The 19,118-nt window shown below is 38.1% G+C and overlaps 1 protein-coding gene across 4 annotated transcripts in view; it reads right to left on the bottom strand.

The window, feature by feature from the left end:
* The window catches only part of rreb1a (ras responsive element binding protein 1a), a 98,558-nt gene extending 81,466 nt beyond the window's left edge, over window positions 1–17,092 (bottom strand). For all 4 annotated transcript variants that reach the window (XM_033638962.2, XM_033638963.2, XM_033638960.2 and 1 more), the window contains exons 1-2: window positions 17,000–17,092; window positions 16,197–16,831 (exon numbers count right to left, since the gene is read on the bottom strand). Coding sequence is in view for 2 of the 4 variants with exons in the window: in XM_033638960.2 (XP_033494851.2) it covers window positions 16,197–16,236 (40 nt within the window). In the remaining 2 variants the exon portion in view is untranslated. The remainder of the gene's footprint in view (window positions 1–16,196; window positions 16,832–16,999) is intronic.
* Between the last annotated feature and the right edge of the window lie 2,026 nt (window positions 17,093–19,118).

The following is a 19,118-nucleotide window of genomic DNA, read 5'->3' as shown; positions in this document are numbered from 1 at the left end:
AACTGACAATGAATTAATCAATAATAAAACTAATCTTTGGTTGCAGCCTTAGTCTGAACATAAACTGTAGTTCTTTTTGAAACAATAATTTTCTGAATTAAGTTCTGTTTTGAAAAGGGCGCTCTTCATGCTAAATTAAAAATGTTAGTGGAAAGTTTTAGTCTTATGATGCTTGAAGAGTTACTAATCACGGAACAAAGAAGTCCCTAATGACTGCAGAACTTGCCTGAGAATCGTGAAGTTTTTAAATTTTGACATTTACGAACAGAAAACATGTAACAAGTTACCCTCCATCCAAAATATGACATTATATCCACAATAAATATTAATGCAAACACTCCAAACAAACGAATAAAATCCACCTTGCACCTCTAAAGATCACTTATTAACACTACATATCTATTTTGTTTATTCTGTTTAAAAACCAAAAAGCCAGGCTAACAGTTTCCCTTTGTTTCCACTCTTTATGCTAAGCTAAGCTAACCAGTTGCGGCTTCATATTTAAAAAGACAAACATGAGAGTGGTATCCATCTTCTCATCTAACTGTCTGCCAAAGCGTAAAAAAGAGTATGTCCCTAAATGTCCGTTAGAGAGAGGAAGAGGAGAAAGAGAGAAGGAAGAAGAGAAGAAGAGAAGAAGGAGGAGGAGTTAACAGGAAGTGAAGGAGCCTCTCATCAGGAGAGCAGAGGAGGAGATGGAGGAAGTGGAGAAACAATAGCTTCTCTCTCTCTCTGTCTCTCTCTCTCTCCTGGTCCATGTGAAGCCTTTATTATTAGAGACACAGAGTTACGTAAGTGTCAGAGATGTTGTTCATCCTCTGCTGCTGAGCTTCCAGGAAACTTTCACAAAAACACCACAGTTGACGTTTGTGGAGGAAAAAGTCTGTCAGCGTAAAGAGGGAGGCGTTTCATCCTGGTGCAAAAAGATGCTCAACAACATAAGTCTTAAATATTTGCATCTTTTACAAGAGGTACACCTTGTAGAAAAAAGTCCAGATAATTAAGAAACTAATAATCCCGAAAGTTCTATTTTAAAGGTAGGATCTGGAGGATTTTCAAACAAAACAAAATATAGACATATACAAATTAAATCCTGCTCAATCGTCACCTATGGGCTTCTACTCATGTGTGGTGGTGACTGTTTACAGAGCTCCTGCCCTTTAACTGTATTTTGATGTTTTTGTGACCTCGGACCGCTTCTGGGCGGAGATCTCCCCAGCCAATGAGAGAGCGCAGGTGCCATGCCCGAGCGTGTCCGAGCGTGCACCAGCGCGAGCCTTGCCTGAACCTCTTCTGTGAAGCCTTCTTCCGTACCTCCGGGCTCCGTACACCCGGGAGAGTTGAGCCTGATAGGAGGGGCCGAATTTGAATGTGTGTTTACAAACAGCAACTCCTCCAGACCCTACCTTTAATGAGAAATTCCTGATCAAAACTAAACATTTCCTAACTCGGAATAAAGACAGTGATTTTATCGGCTCCAAACTAGCAGAGTTATATAAATGTACCTCTGTAACAAACTCATCAGGTCAAGGCCACCATTTCACTACAACTGAAACACCATAAAGTTTCTACTCATTCTGGCTGTTGAGGGACATTTTGAGCCCTAAATCACACTGAGATTATTGCCATGTCTTCATTTTATCATTATCAAGCCAGAAAATAACCATTTCCATGAGCATTTAACTCTGAGGGGCATCATGGGACACTAAAAATATCCACTGAATCTCTGAACTCAGCAGGAGGGACACGCTGCTACCTTTAATACAAAAATTCATTCAGAAAATAATCATTTAAAAAACAACATTAGGGCGTCGGTGGCTTAGTGGTGGAGCAGGCCCCCCATGTACAAGGCTGTTGCCGCAGCGGCCCGGGTTCGAATCCAGCCTGTGGCCCTTTGCTGCATGTCATCCCCCTCTCTTTCCCCCCTTCACGCTTACCTGTCCTGTCCATTAAAGGCAAAATGGCCAAAAAAAAAAAAAAAATCTTTAAAACAAAAAACATTGTTTTCATATTAGATTTAGTCACTAGCAAACTAATCTGCTAGCATGCATACTGCCATCTGAGAACTATCTGTGAGCGTTTACACTAATATTCATAATGAATATGTCATATTTTGGAAGGAGGTTAGCTTGCCACAAGCTTTTAGTTTGTTTCCAACAAAACTTAAAAACGACACGATTCTCAAACAGGTTCTGCAGTTATAATAAGCTTCTTTTTTTCTGTGATTTCCAACCAGACATTTAATTCTTAAAGCTAGAACTATCCACTGAAACTCTTAGTTCAGCACTGAGGACACACGTCTGACTCCAACAGAGGACTTTATTCAGAAAATGATTGTTCTTTAAAAAACGGATTATGTGTCGATTAGATTTAGTCTCTAATGAGCTAGCATGTTTACTGCCATCTGATGACTATCTTTAAGTGTTTGCATGAATATTTATTTTGGATATGACGTAATATTTTGGAAGGTTAGCTAACTGCAAGTTTTCTAGTTAGTTTCTCTCACAACTTTAAAATAGAGATGCACAATATTGGACATGCCGATATGTAACAACCCATTTGACCAATAACCAATACCGATATATCTCTTTTTCCCCACCTAATTTTAGTGATCATCAAGTCTCTTCTGTAGTGGAATTAACATCATATTATGCATGCACACTCTTAACATGATGGCCCAGCAGCAGATGGAACCATGAAATAGAATGCTTTTCAATGTATGTAATATTCATTCATTGTGCTAATTAAGAAAAAGCATGTTGGCCGATTCTGAAGGATAATTTAAAAGCCAATAGTTGTTGATATCAATGATGTTCCGATATTATCGTGTATCCCTACTTCAAAACATGATTCTCAGGCAAGTTCTGCAGTCACAAGGAGCTTCTTTTCTCTGTAATTTCTAACTCAACATTTAACTCTTAGAGCGTCATGGGACACAGACTATCCACTGAAACTCATTACTCAACAAGACGGACACTTTTCTGCCATTAATACAAAACTGAAGTCAGAAAATGATCATTTATAGAAAACAGGATTTGCATATTAGATTTAGTCACTAGGAGGCTCACCTGCCAGCATTTACTGCCATCTCACAACTAACTGTAAATGCTTGTATGGATATTTTGTAATGGATATCATATATTTTGGAGGGAGGTTAGCTTGCTACAAGCTTTTTTTGTGTCTCTCATAACTTCAAAAAGACATTGTGCTCCATTAAATTCTGCAACTGTAATTATCTTCTTTTTTTTCTATGACTTCTAACCAAACATTTGAGACTACAAGACTTACTTAAAAAATGATCAATTAAAAAACAACACAGATAATGAGCAGAGTAACACCTCTACTGTTATGGAGATGGATGAGACTGGCTGTAACCAAACATTTTTTATTATTGATTAATGTAGATTAACTAATCATTTTTTTTATCAAGTTACTGATTGATCTATAACATGTCAGCAAATAGTGAAAACCATCACAGTGAGTTTCCAGAGCACAAGCTGATGTCTTCATATTTCTTTTTTTTGTCAAACTGTGAGCTCATAACTTAGAGATATCCTATTAACATTGATGTAAAACACAGAGAAGGCTGCAAAGTTTTGATTTTTAGGAAGCTGGAAACAGAGAAATCAAAATAAGCTGATTTATGATGAATCCACAACTTTTGAAGGGCACCACATTTTCTAAAAGACTCATTTCGTTTGTTCCAACACTAAACTGAGCATTAACTGATGGTAGAAACTGTCTTATATATAGGACAGTCACACAGTGTACCATCAGTTTGAGGCTGCAGTATGGTCCTCATAAATCCTAATACCTAAAAGTTCAGTTTACCATCTTATCAATGATGTCTGACAACCAATAAACTGACTGATTTCTTTGTGAACGCTCAAACCTGAACACTGAGTCCTGACTGAGAGACAGAAGAGGATGAGCTGTAATGTGAGACGTGGGATGAATAGGCTAAAGTAGGACACACACACACACACACTCACAGTGAGTTTTGCATGTCGTCTGATGGGCCTCCTCCCATACACACACACTATCACACACACACTAACACACACTCTGAGCCCACCAGAACTGGCTGTGGTCTCCTCGCTGGGTTTAAATTTAGGGGAGAGACAGCTCAGTTATATATATACACACACACACACACACACACACACACACACACACACACACACCACTGTCTTTATATAGCAGTGGATACGCTATAGTTAGAGTGAGTAAATATTACAATCTGCTGTGTTCACATCACTGCCGTCAGCTGGTTTTCATGAAGAACACTGTTGTTATTTGTTGTTGACATCAGACTCTAATCAATTACAGTCGTTTTTTAAGTAAAGATGGGAGAAATTAGCTGGTTTCACTCTCTGAGATGTAAATATGTTCTGATTTTCTTACATTAAACTGAATATTACTGGGTTTTCAGACAAAACTGTAACTACAAAGGTGCTAATCTGCACACGACTGAATGTGAATGAAGTCATGTCCTGGTGGCACATTAGTGTCCCCACTGCTGAATTTCAGTGGAGTTTCTGCAACTTCTGCAGAACTTATGAGAATCATGACGTTTTAAAGTTTTAAAAGAAACAAAGACTTGACTTTAAGAAAGACAAGACTTCTAGCAAAGTAACTTCCTTCATGACATTATATCCATAATAAATATTCATGCAAACACATAGTACATACATGTACATAGTACATACATAGTTATCAGATTGCAGTAAACATGCTAACCCGCTAGCTACAAAATCTAATCTGCAAATTATCAATTTTTTAAAAAAACAATATTTTTCTGAATAGTCTTGTGTTGGAGGCAGAAAAGTGTCGCTCCTACTGAAGGAAAGGTTTCAGTGTCCCATGTTGCTCTTAGAGTTAAATGTTAGTAGAAATGGTTAATGTTTGTCATTTTCTGGCCTGAAAGGATGAAGCATTATCCTTTTTCCCTGTCCCTGAACACAATGCGCAGATGTATCATTTATCAACCACAAACCAGCTGCTACACACGTCCAACAAGTCTGCTCCATCTGTGACTCACCTGCACATCTTCAGTCACAGCGAGCATCTTTCTGATGAAATCAATTGAAACACTGACTCACTGAATTCTGCAGCCATGAGGAATGTTTACAACACTGCTTCCGGTTAAAATGACCATACATAATATCTTGTACAACTCAGCATGTTTCCTAACAGTTATCAATTATTAGTCATTTAACAAAAACTGTTTTAAAACTGCCCCACCCACCAACTCCCACCCATCCCCCACCCTTTATCCTCCTCCACACCTCTCCGTCTACATCCACACTGTTACCAACATCCCCCACCCACATCAGACACTAGTTGTTCCTCCGCCTTGATGACTGCTCTGTGTTTTACACCATCAGTACGCTCAACTGACTACCAGTCACAGTTCCCAAGAACCCAGGGTAATGTCTTCAACTCAGAAGTAAAGACACTTAACTTATTCTGTCAAATAAGACAAAGAAAAGCAGCAAATCTTAAAACTTAAAACATGTTTTATTGTTTTGACGTCACATTTTAATACCTAAAGTCATGTTTTAATACCTTAGAAGTAAAATTTAAAGGTTAAAGTCAGGTTATTATCTAAGAAGTCACATTAAGTGATTCAAAAGTCATGATTTAAAGTCACATTTTAAAGCATTAAGAGCAACGTTAAAATGCTTAAAACTTCTCATTTTAAATCACTGTTAAAAAAAAAAAAAACGTGTACTGCTGCTATATCTTTTAGTGGCATGCTGATGTCTTAAATTCTCTTTCTGCTTCATAGTAAAATGTTATTTTCTAACATGTTAGGTGAGTCTTACAGATTCCACTTTGTGTTTCTGAAGTCAACTTTCACCCCATCTCCTCCTGCTGCTCCTCCTCTCCACACCTTTCTACACTGTATGTTAACCCCTCCTCCTCTTCCTCCTCCTGTCAGCTGGCCGGTCAGGGGATGGAACATAATCTTATCTAAAAAAGGCGGGTCTATAAATAGAGGTCTGGTACAGAGACACCAGGAGGAGGAGAAAGAGAGAGGTGGTAACATCAGCCCCTCCGTGGAGCTGATGGTGAGTTCGTGTTGCCTTAAAAAACCTCACGAATGCACAAACATGTAACTCCGTATTGTGTGGCAATCCACAGTGACATGGAAACCAGGACATGCCAACAACAACATGTTCATTAACATAAAACTGACTGACAACTAATGATTGATTAGCAAAAATAATTCCATTTCAATGCTTCCAGTCAGTCAAATGTGAATATTAGCTGGTTATTTTCAATTTATTTGACAGGAAATTGAGTCTATTTGGTTTTGGGACCATTTGTGAAACAATAAAAGTAATTTGAAGACATCACCATTAACTCTGGGACACTGTGACATGCATTTTTCACCATTTTCTGACATTTTACACAAAAAAAAAAAAATCAATTACTGGAGAGGATAATCTGCAAATTAATCAACGATGAAGGTAATTCTTAATCACAGCCCTTTATTAAAGTTTGGGGAAAAGAAAAAATAAGTTGCACATTCTGATGATTTTGATGTAACTGATTAAACAAAATCAGCTGGGGAATGATATTAGTTGTAGCCCTACAGTGGAAGTGAATGAGGCTTGTTTGCATCCTGAGATGGAACAATGAAGAAGACATAAACATCGTGCAACAGAGGAAAGCAGGAAAAGTTTGGTTTTCTCACTCAGGACCATAAGTGCAATTTAAACATATTTATTTAACCTGTTAAATCCCAAATGAGAGCTTTTCAAAACAGCAGGATGACAAAAAGTCAAAGAAACTAAAGCAGATGAAAGGAGACAAAAGAGGGTTGTCAGGTTGTCGTTTTGAGTCGTCTGTTAACTACTCAACTAATAGGGCTCGTCATGTGAGTGAAACTGTGGGAATCAATAGAGAGGAGTGTGTGTGTGAGTGATAAACGGAGGTTAATGTGGAGACAACAGTCTCAGAGGGAGGATGGAGAGCTTTTAATTAGCTGCTTCACTTCAGTCTCTGTGGACACAAACATCCCACTGAAACTCCCCATTAGGCCTAACTAACTCATTCACTCATGCTGTTAAAACACAAACACACACACACACACACACACACACACACAGCAATTATCTAACACTGATAACACAAATACTGGTATTAGGGATTATAATAAAAGTTGTGTTTTGCTCTAATTTTAATAATAAAATAATAAAAATCTCTTCTTTTTGTTTGGACTTTCACTCATTTTATTTACGACTCTTCTGTTTACTGTGATTATCTTTAGTAGGCCTACTCAAACTATGTATGTCTGTACATTTTATTATAGGGAAAACTGAAGATATTCAACTGAACCAACTTTGTAAACACTGACAGAGCTTCAGTTAATAACGAGACATAATACAATAAAATCCACAAATAAATAAATGAATTATTAACATTAAAAGGTGGTGATTTCAACTAGGGATGTCAACAGTTAACTGTTCATCTGTTAGACAAGAATATTTTTGAGGGTTTACACATGTCGGTCTATAGGTTCATTTTGCTACTCTTCAGTTTACTGCACTGTGTGCCACCTAGGTTAGGTGGGTGCTAGCCAATGGCGCTCTCATTTAGCAGTTACTGCTGATGAAGCCATCTCAACCCCCTTCAGCATCACTGTTAGCACTGTAGCACAATTAGCACTGGTGCTAACATGTTTTCAAAATGCTTAGGGGGTTGTGCAACACAAAATGAAGCCGTTTACTCACCGGGGCAAGCTGGGGAGAGAGCGCAGGGTGGGCACAATGTTTTCTGCTACAGCATGTCCCGCTGCAACGATGGTTTTACCAGCAGTAATCGCTAGCCAGCTAATGTAAGCTCCCACCCAACCTGGGTGGTGAGCACTGCAGACCAATGCTAACCTTAGCTAAACAGTGGAGACTATGGGGGCACCATGTTAATGCATGTTAACTCAGCTAGTCTGCTATCTGTCATCAAAGTAAACAGAAAATAAAAAGGCAAAACATTTACATCACCAAACATTACAAGTTCACCACTTATACATGGATATCACTTTGAAATGTAGTGCACAAGCTCATTAAGTCAACGGAGCACCAGACTAAAAGGAAAGACCTCTTGTTTTTTCAGAACTTTTTGCTTTTTTTTCTTAAAAATTAACCAGTAAGTTATCGGTTAATGGGTATTTGGCTATTGAAAGCAAAATGAACCAAAACTGACATCTCTAATTTCATCAAAATGTTGTCAATGTGTTAAAGAGTGTTTCAGTATTTCCTAAAAGTGGGACAAACATAATGTTTAAATTGTTTTTTCACTGTCTTTATACACATTTTGTACAGGCTATAATTTATTTTATGTATTTCTCTTTAGTAATTTACGCTGAAATTAAGGTAAATATAACAACTGTCCAAAAATTAAAAAAAAATAAACTCATTTAGCCAATTACATGATTTTTCAGACTCATCTCTTACAACAGCCCAGTCGCCAGAATAAAATGTTGGCATTGTACATTTCTGAAAACTAAATAAATACAAACAGAGCAGCCGCGCACATCCAAAAAATGAAAAAGGTGCTGGACTAAATGAATAAAACTGAAAAGACAAAGAAAAGTCTGCACACTTCAGCTTCCTTTAGGTGCATTTATTCCACCATCCTGGAGTGACGTTTCGGGCCACAGGTGCCCTTCTTCAGACTGAGCAAACTAAATAAAACATTTGTAAGTTTCATACCAAGCGGTAACCTTCAGGACTGAAAGATGAAGCCAAGAAAGAAGTTGGTGCAAAAAAAAAAAAAAAAAAGAAAAAAAAGAAAAGATGGATGGTCACAACCAAAATGATTGGATGAGTCTACAAACCAGTGGGTATTGTCACAGTGGCTTCATCCATTATTTTTACAGTCTATGTTTCAAACAAGGTGGAGGGGATGCTGGTTGGCGTGTCACCTAGGTGAGATGTCTGTCAAGCTGCAGACCACCGTTCAAGACCAACAAACCAAACTGGTTGTAATTTAGTGAGTCATTTCTGTGTCTGTCAGCTTTAAAGGCACTGAACATGCCTTTTTTCTTTTCTTTTTTTTTTTTTAAAGATTATTTTTTGGGCTTTTTGCCTTTAATGAACATGACAGAGTAAAATGGGGTGAGAGAGAGAGCGGGGGTTGACATGCAGCAAAGGGTTGCAAGCCGGAGTCTAACCTAGGACTGCTGCAGCGAGGCATCACCTCAATGCATGGGGCACCGGCATTATCCACTACGCTACCGACGCCCCAAACATGCCTTTTTTAGCGACTTGTTATCTTCCACTGGTGACAGTGCCATGAAAAGTAGTTGTTTTTTTTTACTGCTCCTTTTACAGTGGGGATTGTACCTCCAAAACCAGGTACTTTCAGCCAAAATATGATCGTTTCCTAACCCTAACCATGTGGTTTTGTGCCTAAACATAACCACACATTAACCACAGCATCATTAAACATTAAGTTCCAACATATCCCCTTCATAATAACACGCAAATGAAATGTATCCATGGTTTGCAAAAATGTACAATGGCAACTTTATTCTGGTGACTGGGTAACTTGCAACAGAGCAGTTAAGTTTTCATTTCTTAAAAAAAAAGTAGTAGTTGTAATTTCATAAGCTGTGTTGAAATTATATTCAACCTGAACATTTTTCTAATTATGCATTTTTAAGACTGAGAATAACTGCATTTTGTCTTTAAAGTAAAGAACTTATTTCATGGTATCTTATTCCTCTTTATGGTGTTTCAGGCAACACACATGAGCAAACTGACAGAGGAGATTTGTCAGTGATTAATCATCAGCACACTACAGAACACAACACTTACACTTAAAAACTTAAAGTTAATTAAAATATGAATGCATCAGACTACACTCAACATGACTTTTACATTAAGAATCAGTGATGATGTGACACAACAAGGAAGTGAAGTCACAGTCAGTAAGATTCACTCCTTCTCCGCCTTTTATCACCTGTACAGAAAAACAAGCATCCCTCCCTTCACGCTACATCATGCCTTTACATGACTGTAACTGCAGGCTGTGTGTGTGTGTGTGTGTCATTGTGTGGGTGTGTGCAAGTATCTCTATGTGTGTGTGCGTGTGTGTGGCTTCAGTTCCCACAAAAAAAAAGCAAGCACTCACAATGGAGGATGCCCCGTTGCACACAAGACACTCTTTGTGTGCGTGTGTGTGTGTGAGTGAGTGAGTGAGTGAGCAGGACACATCATCGACTACATCATCAGCTGTCAGCATTTTAAAATGTCCTCTACCACAGAAGAAGAATAAGCTTTGACAAAAACACAACAAACAGCCATTTTTGTTGTCATTTTGTGAATGAACCAGAGCTACAAAGTGGAGCGTTTAGAGGGTTAATGTGAAGTATGGAGGGTCTCACAGACACACGCACATTATATATTCACAGCATCCTTTCCTGTTGCCACGACACAAAGATGGAAGACGCTTTAGCGCTGAAGCTCCAGAGGAATTCAGCAGATTTTCACTTTGATGTTTTGATTCATTCCTCCTTTCCTCCCTCCCTCCCTTCCTCACACACTCAGCACACACACATCTCCATTTAAAAACCATGAAATGAGGAGTTGAGGAGTGGAAGGGCGAGTTATAATTTCCCCCTGAGCGAGAAAGCGTCTCTCCATGAGAGAGAGAGAGATCTGCGCCTGTCGCCGAGGGCCCAGCTCGGCCTCAGTGTTGAATTTCGTAATGGAATGCTAACTGCTCATCCGGATCTCTCCTCCTCCTACCTCCTCCTCCTCTTCTGTCAGGAGGAGGAGAGGACCAAAAACAGCAAGAAGATATGGTTTATCATCTTAGAAAAACTCCAACTTCATCTGCAAAAACATCCAACAGGCTGCAGGAGCTGCGTCATTTAGATACATAGCAGGAAGCGGCTGCCACCAGTAAGCGCTAAGGATGCAACAAGTTACTTTAAGGATATTAACATGACCGTACAACAAGAAAAAAGTACCATAAAGCAGCTACACCCTCTCTATTGAGCAGCATATGCCACCAGAAAACATGATATAGACCTAGCCTAGTAGTAGAATGCCACATTCTCTGTTGTGGATAAAATATGCACTATACTGTGGAAATACTCAAAGAATATAAGAGGTACAACACCACATAAGTACTACAAACATATTCCTGAGCTGCATATATACACAACATAAATCCAAATATTAAAGTTTTAGCATGAAATTTAAAGTTAAAATATGTTTGTCCACAAAGGCAGGATAGAGGGTCACAAACACATTTGAAGTTATGAAAAAATACAAAGAGCATGATAAAGTCACAATAAACCCGCTATTTGGTGCAAACAGGTTCTTAAGAGCGCTATGGAAGTTAATGAGTTGCAGATACCATAAAGTCATGATAAAGTCACCATCATGCAGAAAAAATACACTTGAAATCCTTATAGAAACATCACAATATTTAAGGGCCTTAAAGTCCCCTTAGATTCAATTTCAATTCAATTCAAAACACTTTATTTGTCCTTGCAGGGCCTTTTGCAGAAGCACACACAATATAGGAACTTTTTTTTTTTAAATACGTAAAAATGCAAGGACAGATGTACATATAATGATTCACGTATAATACATAAATGCAAAACTCCTGTGGGAGTGTTAAAGGAGCAATAGATACCACGAAGTGAGGTGCAATCACAAGGATGTTCCCAAAATGCACATAAGTCCCTGTTTTTTCATTAGAAGAGTAAAAATTGCCATCAAGCATACTATATTTACCATTAACTCCCATTAATACACTTCAACCCCATGTATACCGATACTGTGGCATTCAAAGATTCAATAACTCACTGAAAATTACTACAAATGCACTTCAAGTCCCTGGTTTAATATTAAAGAACAAACCTAAAAGTAAAACTTGCCTTAAAGCATGCTAAAGTTACCATTAACTCCCATTTAACTGCCATAAAAACACTTCAAACTCCTATATATCAATACTGTAGGGTTCAAAGTTACTATAAACTCACTACTGATGACTACAAATGCACCTAAAGTCCCTGTTTTGATATTATATTAGTAAAAACTGTCTTAAAGCATGCTAAATTTACCATAGACTCACATTAACTGCCATAAATTCACTTCAAACTCCTTAATATAGATACTGAAGGGTTCAAAGTTACTATGACCACACTATTACTGACTACAGTCACACTTAAAGTCCCTGTTTTGATAATACACTATAAAAACTACCATAAGGCATGCATAATTTACCCTTAACTCCCATTATAAGTCTAAGACTTATGTCATAAATACACTTAACATTCCTATAGAAGTGCTGTGGGAGCAACATAAAATATCAGAGCTTGGTACAGTCACAATGATGTCCCCAAACGTCACTAAAAGTTCCTGTTATAAAATAGAAGTCTAAACACATGAATAAAAACTGCCTTAAGCATGCTTAATTCACCATAGACCACCATTAAACTGCCATATTAATACATTTCAAATCCCTGCTTTAGGATACTGTGGGGTTCAAAGTTACTATGAACTCTCTATTGATGACTACAAATGCACTAAAAAGTCTAAAACATAATGAATGTCAGGAGGATTTTCTAAGTTAAACTTGGTTAAAGTTCCTCAGCAGGGAGGTAGAGAGACCTGAGGCTAACACAGAGAGAGAGTACCTTAGCAACCATTATCTAACCAGTTCAACCTCTGAGACAGAGCGGAGAAACAACTCATCATCTCCTCTCCAAACCAAACCCCATCCATCAATCATTGACCCGCAGAACTGATAACAAAGTCTCTGTTGCACAGTAAAACTACATTATTATAATCAACAGCTCCAGCATCCTCCGCCGAGGAGAAAAAAAAAAGACGACGACGCTAAGGAGCTGCTTAAAATCTGAATCACCTTTACAGACTGAGTATGTGTGAACATATGGAAGGAATTTCTGCATTGCTCTCAATGTACAGACAGAAACATACCAACTAAAAGAGGAACAACACCAGACATCCACCTGTAAATTATATATTTTGACAGTTTATACACAAAGTTAATATCATTACTGTCAATATGAATATAAACACACTGTATATATTGTCAAATCTAACTACCTCACGTGTATAAAGCAACATACTACATCCATGTTGTCTGCAAATGCAATTGCACTGTTAATATAACTTACATTTTCTGTTATGTCACAACAATTTTACGAAGGCTAAAAAACAGGGCTAGAAACTAATAGCATACCGTCATCATGGGAAAAACAACATGTGAGATCTTCACCAGGATGTCGTTGGGATGAAAGGATGCAGTAAACTCCCTATTGACACGTCAGAGGACACACCCTATTGTTTTCCTGATAATGCTACAATATGAACAACAAATCGTGTCTAATTATTTATTCATTTATTCTTCTTAATTAGTAAAGTTTATTACTAACGGGCCCCTGCCCCCTGGAAAATGTGGCCCCTGAGCAGAGCAGTTTGAGTATCCCTGTCATATACAAAATAATGTACACAGTATGATAACTGTCAATTTTTTAATAACGATATACCTTGAAACCAAAACACCGCTGCAACCCTGGTGACCAGAACTTACTGCTGTTGGAGGCTGCATTGAGTTACATGTTCAGCTCTCCTCAGTACAAATGACTTTTTGCAAAGGTAAATTATAACATGTTCATGATGTGTTCAAATGTAATCTCGTAAAATTTATTTATGACAGGAAACTTGAGTATATATGACTGTTTCAGGGAGAAATTTGTTGGCATTTAATATAATAATATAAAACAGATATTAGAGAGGGAATTATGATGTATTATATGTAGTAGAACATCTTTTGAAGCAGTTATTTTAAAAAAGATATTTTTCATGTGAAAGAAGTTTATTTTAAGGGTTCTTTTATAAATGTGTATGGCTGAATTTGTGCTCATTCAAAGGTAGTGTAGTGAAGGACTGAATAACTTTTAAGCAGTTCAGTTATTTTTGTATACTAATACCAAGGGGGGAATAAATAACAACAAAAACATAAAGTGTTACATACTAATGTCGATTTCTCTTAATATGTTAATGGTATGCAGCCATAATGCAAAACAAACTCCTTGTATGTGAAAACCTGCTTGTCAGTAAACCAGATTTTGATCATAGATTGAAAATAAAGTCGCAAGTTTGAGGCTGAAAACAGCCTCACGTGTCAGAATGAGCTGATGTTTAAAATGGAAGTTAACGCGGCGGATGATGTCGAAAGAGAGAGAAGAGAGGCTAAGGCGGGGGGGAGGAGGAGGAGGAGGAGGAGGATGCAACAGGCGTCACGTCGGTGCTGCTGCTGCTGCTGGCTGCGCGTAACCGGAGACGGCGGAAAAAAAGTCTCCGAAACACGGAGTAAAGTCGCCAAACGGCAACTAAACTTGACACACGTCGAGCAACCGGGCGATGTTGAACCAGCTCGTTGCCTCGTTGACGCAGTTTATAAATGAACAAGGGTCTGTTTGTGGCTAAATGTATCTGTGCAAGGTCACAGCAGCGGCGTCGAGCTCACGGCGGTCAGCCAGAACGCGAGCGGAAACGGGGCAACTTGCCCTTCAAAATAAAACTGAGGCCTCAGTTTTGAATTTTAGGATTAAAACGCCAAATTTAACTTTTTTAACCATAACGTTTTGGTCTAGGTAGGCTTGAATTGACAAATACAAATTAGTAAGACAAAAATTTATGTACTTAAATCAGCAAATGATCCTTTTTTGACTGATTTTATAACAATTGCCCAAGCCACCAGGTAATAACTAGCATTTTGGCTACTGCAATATTTATTTATATATCTGTTTATCCATATATTTAAATTTTACTTAACTTGTATTAATAGTTTTCCTGAACTTCCCTGAATATATTTACGTCTTTCATTAATTTTGTTCAAAATGTACTGGGTGCATTATTGTTACATATGGTATGTTTGTTCCACAATTTCAATATATAAGTTGTAAAAAAAAAACAATGTGAATCAAACTATACAAACAATGTGAATATAAACTCAATCACAAATAACAACAAATAAATGAAATGTAGCAATATTTATTAGTCTGTTTAAGGACTTTTGTCCTAAGCTGACAGATAAAAGTTAGCATTCTGACTACAGCGATTTGTTTTTTCTATTCTATTTTCTATTTATTTTCCACACTTTATTTAATTTATCCAATCATTTATTTAATCAAGTTTTTTCTAAGCTAACAGAAGGCAATTAGCATTTTATCTACACCAGTGTTTATTCATGTGCACTGCAATTATTAAGACAATAAATAACCATTTCACAACAGTCTGTACACACGTGAAGTGATGATAACCATGGTGGGGAAACCATCTACTAGTTTCTTGCATTGTACACATTTGTTTTTACATCTTATTGTTGACTTTTATTCATTATAAATTATTTTGCTGGTGCATTATAAAGCAGCTGCTCCTCTGGAAAGATATGGTTTTGTATTAGCTAACCACAAAGGAACATGTCCCACAAGAATCAAACTCCCTGTATCATTTTCTGCATATGCTCTACATTTCTAAAAACATGCACTATCAGATATCATCTCGGATAAACATCAAGTTAATGCACAACAAGGTCACTCAAAGTCACTCACTCAGTAGATAAACGCTAAATTTCTCGGCTCATCAACAGGTGGTTTTATTTTGAAAGCGCAAGCAGGAAGCGCCTCTGCTGGTTGCTTCCAGCTTGTTGCTGGTGTCTGGTAGCTTTACACATGGCCACTAGCAGCGAGTCTCCGACCAAAGTGCAACCGAGATATGGATGCTCGACTCCGGCGGCGAGCAGACTTTGAACCCCCCACCCCCCCTCTCCTGCCACCCTCCCCCGCGAGGGCAAAAAACACCACATAACAGCCCCGAAACGTGCACGCGGGGGGATAAAGTTGCAACATAAAAGTCACAAAACAAGTCGTTTGCGATAATTAGCTGAATGAGGAAGAGACCTGGGGTTGAATTCCACCGCTTGGATGCGCATCAAACTAGGAAGCAACACGGAGAGGAGAGAGAAAAACTCTTCTCCCTCCCTCCCCGTGTCCACATCTCAACTCAAACTTTACTTTAACAGCTCCAAAGAGTCCAAACTTTCCCCAACATGTCAAACATCGATCATAGCGAGCACACGAAGGAAGAAGAGCACCAAAATGTAACGATGGAGAGGGTAAAAAAAAGAAGCAGACTTACGCTTGACTTTGTTGGGGTTGGGCTGCTTGCGCCGAGACATCGTGGCGAGGATGATGATGGTGGTGGGGGGCGATGATGATGATGATGAACGGCGGTGATGGTGGATGATGAAGGGGAGATGAAGAAATAAAAAGAAGGGAGAAAGAAAGAGAGGCTGCAAACTTGCTCCGGAGAGGAGAGGAATCAAAATGGCGTTTCCGAAGGGATGTGCAAACTTGGACAAACTTTACTCCGGCTTCTCCTCCTCCCTCCTCCTCCTCCCCTCCCTCCTCCACCTCCTCCTCCTCCTGTGCTTTTCCTCTCTCCTCTCCCGGAGGAAAAAAAGAGCAAAAAGACTCGAGGAAAAGAGTCGTCGAGAGGAAAAATGTTTAGTAGTTTTCTTTTTTTTAATTCCTCCCCGGGCTCCCGACCGTGTTCTCTCTCTCTGCCTCGGCGTGTCTCAGTGTCTCTCTCCCTCTAAACCTGATAAGTAAAGCTCATCACGTGTTGTCTCTCCAGTCTCCAAGGGGACGTGGCCACCAAGCATCTCTGTCTTTACGCACAGATACACGTTACCGCATTACTTCTCCTGTCCTCTCTGTAACGACCCCGGCAGCAGCGATGGAGGAAAAAGTAAACCCACTTTGTTGATCATCCTAAAGGAAAATAAAACGATCGCATTTCATCAAAAGCTCCAGCATTTTTTCTTACTTTTATATATCTGTTACCACTTTGCGCAACAAAGATCCACCCTCAGTGACTACATGACACACTTACAAGAGTTATAATGTAACTTTAGGCAAGTTATCATCTAAAAATATCACTTTAAAGTTGATTTATCCGCAACTTTAACTCCACTCCATCACTGTACCATACCAGAAAAAGTTACTGTCTTTCCTCTCAGCCGGATCACTCTGTACCAAAACGCGCTTCAAACGTCTGTTTTATCATTTCACATAGAGTTTAAGGTGCTAAAAGATAAGAAACCATCCGCGCTGCAGTCAGTGAAAAGACGGCTCAACGTACCTATCGCGAGTTTTAAGAGGAAGACGGAGCGGGGACGGAGGGAGATATCGCGAGCTTTGGGGAGGACGCTAGGATGTTAACCGTCAGTCTTTAGGGGTGGAGGGGGTGGTAATTCTATAGAGGAGCTGGAAAAGTCAGGATTTAGTTTTCACACTTAATGAGGCCACGAAGGCTTCTAAATTTTATTAGAATGAGAACTTATTAAATTATGTATACATTTCTGCAAAACCAAAACATCATGTTTAGTGAAACAACAGTGCCTTCAAAACTAAAGAGATTAATCGTTTTATGTTCAAATGCCTTAAAAAAATAATGTAGTTCCTGTCTGATAACTAAATATTTTTGGGAAATAACTATTTGTTTATAAATAAAAATAACTAATCATGTTTCCACCCACCTCTAACTGTAAATAAAACTGCACTGTAGTCATATGGGTAAAATTGTCTTTCAAAAAAAGTAAAAAATCGTTTCTTACTTATTTTTAAAGGGAGTCCAGCGTATAAATATAAAACAGCTGACAAGTATGTCCATGTTACATGATTAATAATCATTAAAAGTAAAGTTACACTTAGTTACTTAGTCAGACTACATTTATAATTTGGAAAAAGTAAGGTAATTCCATCTAAATATCTTAAAAGTAAAGTCAAAAGTAAAGTAATTACACTGGAAAACCTATAAAGTAAAATAATTCAATCTTGAAATCTTCAAACTAAGTTAAAAACAATAAAGCAATTCTATCTTAAAAGTAAGGTTATTGATCTTAAAACCTTAACAGTAAAGCAATACCACCTTAAAAGTACAGTAATTCCACCTTAAAATTAAAATAATTCCGTCCTTAAATCCAAACAGTTGAGTCAAAACTTTAGTAATTCCACCCCAAAACTAAAGTAATACCACCTTAAAATCTTACAGGTCAAGTAATTCCATCTTAAAAGTAAAGTAAATGATCTTAGACAAACTTGCAAGTAAAATAATACCACCTTAAAATCTTAAGAGCAAAGTTCAAAGTAAAGTAATACCACTTTAAAATCTAAAAACTAAAGCAACAAGTTAAGTAATGCCACCTTAAAAAATTACAGTAAAAGTAAAAACAAATCCATCTTTAAATCTAAAAAGTAAAGTCAAAGGTAAAGGTCATTCCATCTTAAAAGTAATTTGCCTTAAAACCTTCAAAGTAAAGTAATACCACCTCAAAATCTAGGTAAAGTCAAAATTAAAATAATACCATCTTACAATCAAAAGTAAAGTTAAAAGTTAAGTTATTCATCTTATCCACCTTATTTTCAAACACGGAAGTAAATAGTGATCAACTTCCGTTTTTTTGTGCGTGACTTCCGGTCAGCCGCTTTCCCTCATGCTTTCCCTTACCGGAGCTAACAGTGCAAGCTAATTTTTTTTTCAATTTTCAGTTGTTTATGTTAGTCAATCAGTTAGTTAGTTAGTTAGTTAGTCTGTGTATTTTGTATAACGTTAGATAACTGTGCCCACGTTTCCGTTATAACGGAAATTTATTCTCTCTAAACGCGAATAAAAATCACACGTCAATCATAAACTATGAACCAAAAAAGCACAATCTATCCCGAGTGAGACAAACTGCTTGATCCCCGTCTCCAGTGTACCAGCAGAGAACCTGCAGAACTGAATCAGCGAAAAAACACACCGGGCTACACAGCCTCTTTACGTGAGCAGCTGAAGCTGCAGCTCGCACCCTCGACACACAGACACACAGATGGTGCTTCTGCATGCCAGCCACACGTGTGCGCAACTGTGAGAAATAAATATGTGAGGTGTACGCTGCTTTTCTATCTTTTTTTCCCTTTTCTTTCTTTCTTTCTGTCAGCGACATACACTCCTAACACAGGACGGGTTGTTTTAATTGACTGAGTTGATCATTAAGCCATAGTGATGCGCGGATCG

This window comes from Epinephelus lanceolatus, chromosome 20, assembly GCF_041903045.1.
Source record: "Epinephelus lanceolatus isolate andai-2023 chromosome 20, ASM4190304v1, whole genome shotgun sequence".
Taxonomy (NCBI): domain Eukaryota; kingdom Metazoa; phylum Chordata; class Actinopteri; order Perciformes; family Serranidae; genus Epinephelus; species Epinephelus lanceolatus.
The sequence above is the reverse complement of the archived record's forward strand: the minus strand, read 5'-3'. Positions and strand labels throughout refer to the sequence as shown.